The sequence below is a fragment of the Vombatus ursinus genome, unplaced genomic scaffold, assembly GCF_900497805.2.
Source record: "Vombatus ursinus unplaced genomic scaffold, bare-nosed wombat genome assembly UNPS02014859.1, whole genome shotgun sequence".
Taxonomy (NCBI): Eukaryota; Metazoa; Chordata; class Mammalia; order Diprotodontia; family Vombatidae; genus Vombatus; species Vombatus ursinus.
The window spans coordinates 983,987-996,079 of NW_020954637.1; the positions used below are offsets into that span (position 1 = coordinate 983,987).

Below are 12,093 nucleotides of genomic sequence, written 5' to 3' on the forward strand. Positions count from 1 at the left end.
GAGGGACCTTAGAACACAGGATGTCAGAGCTGGGAGGGGCCTTAGAACTCAGGATGTCAGAGCTGGGAGGGACCTTAGAACTCAGGATGTCAGAGCTGGGAGGGAACTTAGAACTCAGAATGTTAGAGCTGGACAGCACTTTAGAACATGAAATCTGGGAGCAGCCTTAGAACAGAGAATACAGATCATCAAAGCTAGAAGAGATCTTAGAACATGGACTGGCAGAGATAGAAAGGACCTGAGCACTAACGATGCTAGAGTCCTTGTCCACATATGCTACACGTCCTAGCCCCAAATGCCTGCCTCTCCATATATTTGTTTTCCATCTTCCACCTGCTCCCTGCCTAGAATGCGCCCCCTCAGCTTCATCCACAAGGAGTTTAGCCTTAGGGCCCTCCCCAGTGGGAATCCCTTTGCATAGATCGTGCATTTAATTTCCTAGGTCAGTGTTATTTCCCTACAAAAGAAGAAGAGTTTCCTGAAGGCAGGGTCTGTGTCCCCAGAGCCTTGCTCAGTGCAGGTTAAGTCTTCAAATTGGAAGGCTCCCGGAGAACATTTGGTCCCGCCTCCCTCCTTCACACACAGCCACAGCTAGAGAGATTTGAGCTGAGCAGTGGGCTTGGCTGCCTCCCTTGTGCCCGGGCTGCTCTCCTGGTGGTGGTGGTGGTCCTGGTGGTGGTGGTGGTGGTGGTGCTGACTCAGTGGGACACAAATGGTGAAGAGGAGAGACCAGCTGGCTGGGGCAGGGAGCATGACACCCTCAGGAGGGAGGCAGGCAGGCAGGCCAGCTGGCTCATAAAATCTGTCCGTGGTTAGGAGGCCGGTTCAGAGGCTAGAAAGCTTGCCAATAGCTGGGGCTGCTGGGATGGCCATGCTGTCAACCTATTCGGTGAGCTTTACAGCCAGGACTTAATGATGGCTTTTAACTTTTCATTCACCAGGAGCGTAACTCAACTTTTAATAAGACACCTCGTGTATGACAAAAATGTGCTCCTGGCAATCATGGTTTCGACCACAAAACCACAGCAGGGAGGAGCTCCTGGTTAACTCTTTCATGGCTTTGGAGCAGTTAGAGCAGGTAGCAGCTGTCAGGCTGGCCTCAGTGGGCCCGTGTCAGACCCGAGGCTGTGTTTCCCTAGGTACAGTGAAAAGGATATATAGGGATTTGGGTTCAAGTTTCAGCTTCTATAATGACAAAACTGTGTGACCCTGGGTGAGTTAAACACAATTCTCAGCCTCAGTTTTCTCATCTTCAAAATGGGAATAACACTACTACTTGCCTCCTAGGGTTGTGATGGGGGAAAGTGCTTTGTTAACCTTAAAGAGATATAATGATAGCCATAACTGCTATTATTCACTTCTTCAGCTCCTCTATCCCTACCCTATTCTAATTGGATGCTTCTCCCAGGTTCTACCCAGCAATAGGACAGGGAAAAGATTCCAGAAGGCAAACAGGGTATGCTATGAAACTCCAGGTGCCCCCGTCTCCTGTGCCTTCTCTCTCAAATTATCTACCATTTATACTGTGAATATCTTATAGATGCACAATTGTCTCCCCAACTAGAATGTGAGCTCCTTCAGGGTAGGAATGATATTTTTTTGTCTTCTTTACATCCCCAGCACTTAGCACACTGCCTGACACACAGTAGATGCCTAATAAATTCTTGTGAACTGACTCTGGTTAGAAGCTGTGGGTTCAGATCCCAGCTCTGCCCTTCCCTTTGTGGTCTCTGTCTCTCTTTGGGCCTCACTTTCTTTATCTGAAAAATGTAAGAGTTGGATTGGGTAACTACTATGGTTCCTTCCAGCTGCAAATCTATGATCCCGGAAGTGGGAGAAATAGGCTGATCTGTTGAGAACAAGGGTCTAGGGATGGCTTCTTCAGTGCTGGAGGGCATATGGGGACCAGCCCCTGAAGTTAGCCACTCACCCCTCTTGGCAGGCCCTTCTCATTCAAAGCCCAGCTAGGAGAGCTACAAACCCAGACACAGAGACTCAGTGACCGCAAGAGGGATCATGGCCAGGACTCAGGAAGATCTGACCCTCAGGAAGCAGACAAGTTGTCTGTTTCCCCAACCAGAAGAGCTCATTAGGCAACCTTTTTGCTCTGGGTTCCCGGTTCCCAGTTCCGGTGAGGAATGCCAGATTCCCCCAGGGTCCTCTGCTGCCTAGAGGTACCAGAGGGCAGCAAAGGGCTGAGGGGAGGAGGGACTGGTGAAAGGAAGAAGGGGGTGGATTTCAATTGGGTGACACAGCCCCATGTTGGGACCAGACCACATGAAAGCGGGCTGGGCCTGCCACCCTGTGGGCTGAGTTGTGTTAGCTTCTGATGCAACTAACAAGCCACCATGTTTGTTAAGACCCAAAAGCATTACATAAAATGTTCAGAGAGTCAAGCCTACAAAATCACTGTGTGACACTAGGCAAGTTGCCTCCCTTCCCTGGACCTCCATTCTTCCATCTAACAACTGAAAAGCTTGAATCAGATGATTGCTAAGGTACCTTAGAATTGTCTCTCTCTGTCCAATTCTTTTTATGTCTCTTCTAACATTCTAAGCCCCCTTCAGTTCATTCTGTATTCCTTCAACCATCCACCCATTCATACAGCCACAAGCATTTACTGGAATTCAGTGTTTACTATATGCAAAGCACAGAGCTATACAGAGGATGAAATGTTGTAAGGTACCTTTCCTCCCCAACATGCTAAGTTCTAAGTCTCCTTATAGCTCCACTGTTCTCTGTTCCAACATTCTTTGTTCTAAGGTCTCCCTCTCAGTTCTAACATTCTCTCTTCTAAGGACCCTCCCAGCTCTAACATTCTGGATTTTGATGACCCTCCTGGTTCTGACATTCTGTATTCTAAATTCTCTCTTGCAGATCTGATCTCTGTCTCAGAGTCCCTTCCAGTTTTAACATCCTAAATACTAATGGGTTTGTTTCCTTCCTGGGAGCCAAACACTCCTATCGGTGCATTCCTTGGCAATGCTTTGAAGAGACGACAGCCCTGCAGGTCTGCTGCAGCTCTGGAAGCTGCAACAAACGCTGTCAGGGAAACTGTGAATCGGAGCTGTGCCCGGTTCTCATCCTCCTTATCTGCTCAGCCTGCTCAGCCTCGGGGCCTGAGCTCAGGCTACCTATTGTGAGCTGAAATTGTGGTCTCGGAAGGTTACCTACAATTACCCATCTCCTTCCTCCCTGCATCAGAACCCCACCCCTCCAATGAAGCTGTCGCTCCGCCCCTGCCCCTATCTCCCCCTCCTTTTCATGTACTGAAACCGTCCTCGTGAGACCCTCAGCCAAAAATCCTAAGGCTTAGTCAGTTCCTGAGGGAGAGGGAGAGGGAGAGAGGGAGGGAGGGAGGGAGGGAAGGAGGGGGAGAGAGGGAGAGAGGGAGGGAGGGAGGGAGAGAGAGAGAGAGAGAGAGAGAGAGAGAGAGAGAGAGAGAGAGAGAGCGCTAGAGAGAGTTTCAAATGGAAGCACCTTAGCAGTTTGTCAGGGACACGTACAGGGCTGGGGAGGAAATTGTAAATGGAATCTGCCTTCAGATCTAGACTGAGTCTGTGGCTTCAGTGGCCTGGGCTCCGAAGGCAGCCCGAAGCACCAACCCCTTCTGCTTCCACCAAGTTTAGTAGGAAAAGTTGGACTGTCTCAGAAGCCCTGGCTCCCTACTTATCTTACAGCGAGGTTGGCTAGCTGATAGCGTTGGTGATTTGGAAGAAGTTAGCTTCCTCTTGGACTGAAGAGTTTTAAATTTAGAAGTATGGAGATCCAGGCTTCAAGAGGCAGCAAGGCGTACTAGTTGTGTGACCTGGCCAAATCATTTCCTCTTTGAGCTTGACTCCTCATCTGGAAAATGGGCGTAATCATATTTCCCGGGGTTGTTCCGAAGGAAATGCTAGGTGAACTTTAAAGCCCTAGAGGAATGTCTTGCTCTTCTTTCTAATTGAGGGATGGCTCCTTGGAGCCTGTGGCTCTTAAGAAGATGGATGCCAAAGCACAGACAGAGTGATGGGAGCCTGCACACATTACAAGGGTAAAATTGGGCCAGATTGAGGAATGGCAGAACCCTGCCTGGCCCCAGCACTGATTCTTTTTCAAGGCTTTAAACAGAGTGTCAGAAGAGTTGCAAACCTTGCCTTTGACCATCTATCCCGCAACGACTTGACTGGTGTGAAGGGAAGCCCTTTCCATTTTAAAGATCTGAGGTCCCTAGGGAGGATGGGAGGGCATCTCAGTCTTTGTCTTCCGGTTTCCTTGAGGTGGGGAGAGGGAGGAGAGGAGGAAAGAACGGGTGCAGTAATCCCAATCTCTCAGCATCCCATCCAGGGCCTTTGTCAAAGTTTGGATTAGGGGAACGGCAACTATAACCAGTAATCATATATCATATCATGTCGTATCATATATCACATCATAAAATATCAGCAAAAGGAACCTAGGAACACAGAATATCAGACCTGGAAGGTGTTTTAAGACATAGAATGTCAGAGCTTGGAAGGACCTTAGAACAGACTATATTTCCAGAATATTAGAACTCATAATGTTAGAGCTGGAAGGGATCTTAGACTATGGAATGTTAGAACCTACTATGTCAGCGGTAGAAGGGACCTTGAGATCCTCTAGATTTGCCCCCCCCCCCCCCCCCCCCCCCCCCGCCCCCCCCCCCCTCGGCACATTTTACCGAGCAGACATCTGGAGATGTGGTTCTGAAGTACCACATGTTTACAAGAAAGAACCCACAGTTTTCTTTCCCCTCTAGGAGTTCAAGAAAACACCCTCAATAGTTCAGTTGGTTTCTGGCACCATCACTTACAGAAAGTTCAGAAAAAGCCCGAAACATTTGGTTTGCTGATTAAAGAAGACCCTCTTACACTAGAGAATGAGCAAGGGGGAGGTGTGTGTGTGTGTGTGTGTCTGTGGGGGTGTGTGTGTCTGTGGGGGTGTGTGTGTGTGTGTCTGTGTGTGTGTAGAAATCTCCTGGTTCCTCGAGGCCTCTCCAAGGGTGCCAACGCCGTCTGCTAAGAATCTTCCCATCGAGTTTCAGTCTTGGACACCCCTGCCCGGGCTCGAAACTGCTCCAGGGGAAAAAAAAATCTCTTTTTCCCAGGGAAACAGCCTGTACTCTTGCCCTAGGGGGGGCCTGTCCTGACACGCATAGAGACAGAGAGAGTCTTTGCCCATTCATTTACCCTTACAAATTACTGTATGGTTCCAACCCACACAGCCCAGGAAACTCTCTGGCCGCGGTAAAAGCGGTGCAGAGCGGGGCTCGGGCTCAAGCTCAGACTGCGACCGGTGACATGAAGACAGACAACTGCAGTTTGGTACTCACTCTACTTCATTCGACATGTTCTCCCAGGTTTCCAAATCTTCAAGCACCTTCCCCAATCCGGCGGATGGGACCAACTGTTCTCTTCTAAATCCTGCCCAATACAGACATGGCCCGTGGAGTGAATGTTTGATTTATGGTCGGGTTGCCGTGTAGGTACTTTGCTGACAGGTTGGCTCCCTGAAGGGTGGCTCCTGATTGGCTGAGGAGACAGGTGCCCGAGAAGGCAGGTACACCTCAACAGGTGCAACTGTTAACCCTCTGTACTCCAGAGCCTGGCCCAGCTAGGTCATTTCTCTGTCTGGGTGGAGCCGTAGCCAATTCCTTTCTCGGTAAGGGGGCGGGGGTGGAGAAGAGGGAGGGAGAGAGAGAGGGAGAGAAGGAAAAAAATATCATGCTGGAAAGCAGCAAAACTGGGAGAGGAAAAATACAGAGACAAACAGAGAACTTGTCTAAAGGATATGGTTAAAAGTTCCTGGTCAAGACCTGGTAGCTGAGGTTATTTTGCCCACCTCCCTCCAAACATCAGAAAGTCAGGCGCCCAGAGAACTTGCTGAATGCTTGGTTATTTATCTGTGTGTGCTTGTACGTGGCTGTCTCCCCATCTCACTGTCTCCCCAAACTTCCATCACGTTTTACACAAAGGAAACTAACTTTATTTGTGATCTTGGGAAGTCGTTCCTTCTCTGGTGCTCCTCTTTCTCAGGTGCAAAAGGCGGGCAATGAGCCAGGTGGTCTCAAAGGTTCCTTCCTGCTCAAAATCCGCGACTATATTATTCTCTGTTCTAAGATCCTATAATAGAAAGTGTGCTGGACTTGGGTTCAAATTATGACTTCTACACTGTGAGCAACTTGTTTAACCTCTCTGAGTCTCAGTTTCTTCATCTATAAAATGGGGATAATAATACTTGTAGTTCCTATTTTAGAGGGTTGTTGTAAGGATGCCATGAGATATTTTATTTAACATGCTCCCTGAGCCTTAAAAGTGGTGTGTGTATGCGTGTCAGTGAGAATGATATTCTAGTATCCCGTGTTCCAAAATGCTGTTCACTTTTATTTTCTAGATTCTAGGTCTGAAGCTTCCAGTTCCCAAATCCTGTGATTCTATAAGTCTCTGAAATCTGTGCCACAGGTATATGCCCTCCTCCCTCCCTCTCTCTCCTCTCTTTCCCTCTTTTTGTCTCTTACTCTTTCTATCTTTTCTTCCTCTCCCTCTCCTTCTCTATCTCTCTCCTCTGTTTCTCTCTTTCCCTCTCTCTGCCTCTTTGTGTGTCTCTCTTCCCTTTCTGTCTGTTCCTCTCTCTGTCTCTCTCTCTGACATTTTGCCCCTTACTTTTATCCCTTTCTCTGTGTCTCTGTCTTTCATTTGCCTCTGTCTCTCACTTTCTCTCTCTCTCTCCCCTTCCCTTTCCCTTTTCTCACCCTCCCTTTCTTTCTCTTCTTCTTTCTCTCGCTTCTCTCTCCCTCTCCCCTTCTCTCTCCTTTATCCCACCTCTCCCCCCTCCTCTCTCTGTCTCTCTCTGTTTTTGTCTGTCTGTTTGACTGTCTGTCTCCCCCCACCTCTCATTTTTAGCTTTTTGGCAGGTTGTTTCTTTGCCCTGCCTTCCTGAAAGCCTTGCCTTTTCCCACTCCTTGTTTTCGTATAGGAAGTGAGGTTTCATCAGACTTTGCCATTATGAAGTTTTGGGGCTCAAGTCATGTCCCTGGTAAATGGAGGTGAGCCCTTTCCATGACTGTTCTTTTCAAGGACAGTGTGTGGGGGTTCCTCAGGGAGACCCCCGCCTCACCTGACCCCAGCCAAGAAGGGAACACTCTTTCGTCTTAGCGGTGTGTCCCTGCCCAATCTCCCCTTAATGGAAAGGGAATAGCTTTTCTCCCAGCAGCCTTGCAGTCAGCTGTGTGGGTGGCAACCTTGCAGGTGCCGGCTGTCAATCAAAAAAGAAATCTCTATCGATGTTACCCAAAAGATGAAAACCTCTCTGTGCCTCCTATTGCTCATTTCCATGGTGGAGTTTCTATCACATGTGTTGCAATGAACAGGTGAAGGGCCAGAGAGGTGACTCATGCTGGCTGGGCTTGGGGAGGTGGAAGGGATTCCGAATGGCAAGTCTGTGCTCGCCAAAGATTTTTTTTAATGGTTCTTCTCCCTCTATCTCTGGGTCCTTCACCCTTTCATCTCCACAGGGCATCTACAGACATAAGCAGCAACTCTGAATGAAGGAGAGTTAGTATCGCCTATCATAAACTTCCACTCCCAGCCCCCCAAATGACCCAGGTACTTTAGAAGATCTTTTCTAACTCTGACATCCTGTTCTAAGGCCCTTCTAGTCTTTTACATTGTTCATATTCATCAGGTCAAGAGGGTAGAGCTCCTTGAGGGCAGGGACAGTGCCTGGCACACAGTAGGCACTTAATAAATGCCTATTGACTCACTGACTAGAGCTGGAGGGGACACAGAAAGTCATCTAGTCCAACCCCCTCACTTTACCAAGAAGGAAACTGAGGCCCAGTTAGGTTAAGTGACTTTACACTTAACATACAGAGAGTAAAGAAGAGAGGTAGGATCTGAACCCAGAGCACCTGACTCCAGACCCAGTATTCTTTCATCTGTACCATGCTGACTTTCAGCTCTGGACATTCTGTGTTCTAAAGTACCTCTGCAACTCTGATATTTTATATTCTAAGGACTCAATCAGCTCTGAACTTCCATGTTCTAAGGCTCCCCCCAGCTCTGCCATCCTGTGTTCCAAGGGTCCTCCCAGCTCTGATATTCTGTGTTCAAAAGGCCCTCCCAGCTCTGACATTCTGTGTTCAAAGGGCCCTCCCAGCTCTGACATTCTGTGTTCTAAGGGCCTTCCCAGCTCTGACATCCTGTGTTCTAAGGGCCGTCCCAGCTCTGACATCCTGTGTTCTAAGGGCCCTCCCAGCTCTGACATTCTGTGTTCAAAGGGTCCTCCCAGCTCTGACATCCTGTGTTCTAAGGCCCTCCCAGCTCTGACATTCTCTATTCTAAGGGCCCTCCCAGCTCGGACATTCCATGTTCTAAGGGCCCTCCTAGCTCTGACATTCTGTGTTTCAACGGTCCTCCCAGAGCTGGAGTTTTCAAAGGTTATGTGGGTAGAAATTGAGGCACGGCAGGTCCTGCCAAGCTAGAACAACTCTTGAATATGGGACCCATGAACAAGCCCAGGTTTGCCAGCTGATTCCCAACTTAGCTCATCTGGCCTTGTATGACCATGCAGGCCATGATATGTTAACATTTTAGGCCACAGTAATTCTCAAAGACTATGTACTTACTAAGTCATAGTGAAGTCAAGACTGATGAAATCAGATAACAGTGGTTGAGACATCTGGTATCTAATGCTTAATGATTAGCAACACACACATAAACCCTGCCAGGAAGCTGTTTCAAGCATTATTATACTATACTATACTATATATTAGATTGTAAGTTCCTTGAGGGCAGGGACTATGTTTTGCCTCTTTTTCTACCCTCAGCATTTAGCACAGTACCTGGCATGTGGTAGGTGCTTAATAAATGTTTATAGATTGATCTTACAAATCAAGAAATAGAGACTCAGAGAGATCACTGACCAAAAGTCTAATAATTGTCAAGGCTGGGATCTGAATCCAGGTTTTTCTGACAGCAAGTCTTCCAGTGTTCTTTTAAGAACATTGTGCTGCTTCAAGTATTCTATTATAAATGAAACTTTTATTAATTTAATTATCAATCAATGAAATAATTATACTAATCAACTTTTACTAATTAATAATTATCCATTAATATTTTGATGGTTTATAATTAACTCCATAATTAATTAATATAATATAACTCATTTATGTAATAACAATGGTTACAAAGAATTTTATATACATCATTTCATTTGGTCTCTATGGTCTCTATGGTTAAGTAGCAGCACAATTATTACTCCCATTTCATAGGAGAGAAAACTGAGGCCCACACATACGAATCGTTTTTCCAAGTTCAGTCAGAAAGTCAGTTACTATTCATTTATGTGCTACTATGTGCTAGTTACTGTGTTAAGTTTTAGGGCTACCAAAAAAAGGAACAAAAACAGTTCCTGCCCTCAAGGAGCTCACATTCTACTGGGGGAGACAAGTAAAAAAAATGAACATATAGAGTAAGTAGAAGGTAAGCTTTGAAGAGAAGGCCAGAGCATCAGGGAAAGGGCTTCTGCAGAAGGTGGGGTTTGAACTGATTCTTTGAAGAAAGCTGGGAATTTTCAGAGAAAAGAGCATAGAAAGAGAATTTGAGGCGTGAGGGTCAGTCAGTGAAAAGATACCATACTCTGATACTCTGCATTCTAAGGTTCTAAGGCTGCTCCCAGCTCTGACATTCTGTGTTCTAAGGGCCCTCCCAGCTCTGACATCCTGTGTTCTAAGGCCCCTCCCAGCTCTGACATCCTGTGTTCTAAGGCCCCTCCCAGCTCTGCCATTCTGTGTTCTGAGGGCCCTCGCAGCTCTCTCATCCTCTGTTCTAAGGGCCCTCCCAGCTCTGACATCATGTGTTCTGAGGTCCATATCTCCTCCAACATTCTATGTTCTAAGGTATCTCCTAGCTCCATGGTCTCAGATCACAGTTGATCCCAAGGATGCTATTCAACATCCTGAGTTAGGAAATTCCTCTCATGTTGACAGGAATGCTGCTTCCCTGAAGCTTTCCCCCTTTGCTCCTCATTCTCCTCTGTAGGATCAAGCCGAACTAGACTGACCCCTCTGCCACCCCCATGACAGCCCTTTAAATGCTTCCCAGCAGTGACAGATCCCCTTTGCCCTCAGCCTTCTCTTTCCCCAGCTCAGCATCTGCAGTACCCTTGGTGCCATCCTCAGATGCTCTGCACTTGACAAATACAGGGAGCTGCAAAGACGTTCCATGATGTCGGTATGTTACCTGCTTCATCATGCCTTTTGAGTCAGGAGGACCTGAGCTCAAACCCCATTTGCAATCCTTGCTAGCCATGTCTTAGAATGTCAGGCAAGGTGTCTTTGAGTCTTAGCTTCCTCTTCTGTAAAACATTGCTAATCTTCTCTGCCCTCCTTAGTGCACTGGTCTGCAGTAAGGGGAGCACTTGGCAGAGCACAAGAAATATGAATTATTAGATTGAATGACATGAACAATAAGGGGAGATGAGCCTGGGTTCTCTGGACTTCTTCAGTGTACAAGTGAATGTGTAAGTGTGTGAGCATGTGTGTGTGTGTGTATGTGTGTGTGTATGTGAGAGAGACAGACAGACGACACAGAGAGGGAGGAGAGAGACAGAGACAGAGAAACAAAGAAAGACAGGGATAGAGAAAAAAATGGAGGAGATAGAGAGGCAAGGAGGAGGGGAAAGAGAGAAGGAAGAAGTGAGACAGAGCTAGAAAGAGGGAGGGAGGAGAGGAGGAAGGAGAGAGGAAAGAGAAGGAAAGAGGGAGAGAGAGAGAGGAATGGGGAACGATGGAGGAAGAAAGAGCACTCATAGAACCTAAGATCTCTCTGTATAATGCTGCCTTGAGGATATGACAAATGAGGGAGAAGGTTCTGGAAGTGTCAGTCAGTCATTCAGCAAACATTTCTTTCATCCTTGGAGCTGGAGTATGGAGGGTAGAGGAAAGGGGGTGAGCTGTAGAGTTGGGAGTGGATCCAGTAGTTTTTCTGTATTTTCTATTTCGCTTGAGCTCAGGTAAGTCCATTCATCTCTCTGCGCTTCAGTTTCCTTATCAGTAAAATGGAGATTCACTCAGTGATTTCTAAAGCCCCTTCCAGCTCTAAATCTGTGAAGTTGGGATGATCCTGTGACCTGACATCCTTCTTTCTTAGACTGTTATATGCCTATATCACTTTTAAAAAATATTTTGAAGATGTTTATTTCTATTTTTACTTTTTTATTATTTCTTTATTTTTAGTTTTCAATATTCACTTTTATAAGATTTTGAGTTCTAAATTTCCCCCCTCCCTACCCTTCCCCCCTCCCTAAGACGGCATGCAATCTGACATAAACTATACATGTACAATCATATTAAACATATTTCCACATTAGTCACGTTGTAAAGAAGAATCAGAACCAAAGGGAAAAACCACTAGAAAGAAAAAACAAAACAAAGCAAAAAAAAACAAAAAAAAGAGAATTTTTTTTCTATTCTACTATGTTATGGAAATGCTTTTTTTTTCATTTTGAACTTAAGAAATTTTAAAAAAGCATTTCCATAACATAGAAAAATGGAAAAAAAGATGATTGTACACGAAACTGCAAATCTATTATGTACAACTTACTATTCCGTATACATCTGTCTCTCTATCTCTCTCTCTCTGTCTCTTTTTTTAAAAAGGCCATCATTCCTGGGAAGCCCTCTTTGATTCCCCTAACTCCTGGACAAATGTTGTCTTGTCTGTAGAGAAAAGGAGCTACACTTAGGATTTTATGGGGAGAGGGAACTGCCCCTATCCATGTAGGTCTCAGCATCTTCTCTGCAATTTATCACTTTAGAGAGCTTCATTTATTTTGTTGTATTTCTCTATTAGATGGTAAGCTCCATGAGGCAAGTAAAATGAATTACCTAAAATTTGTACCTCTACAGGTCCTGAGCACAGGGCTCTGTGCAGAATAGGAAATTGACAAATATTTGTTAAATAGCATTTTTTCCATTTAGGCAACTAGGTGACACAGGGGATAGAGTACTGGAGTTTTGAGAGTGTTGGAGTGTTGAGAGTCAAGAAGACCTGAGTTAAAATCTAGCCTCAGACACTTATTAGCTGTGTGACTCTG

The 12,093-nt window shown here is 46.2% G+C and overlaps 1 protein-coding gene across 2 annotated transcripts in view; it reads right to left on the reverse strand.

The window, feature by feature from the left end:
* GRHL3 (grainyhead like transcription factor 3) overlaps positions 1–5,556 on the reverse strand; it is a 51,150-nt gene extending 45,594 nt beyond the window's left edge. Inside the window, exon 1 of one of the 2 annotated variants that reach the window (XM_027841470.1) lies at positions 5,330–5,556. In XM_027841470.1, the coding sequence (XP_027697271.1) occupies positions 5,330–5,346 (17 nt within the window). In that variant the 5' untranslated portion in view covers positions 5,347–5,556. The remainder of the gene's footprint in view (positions 1–5,329) is intronic. The other variant, XM_027841471.1, reaches the window with a different exon arrangement.
* Positions 5,557–12,093: the final 6,537 nt, after the last annotated feature.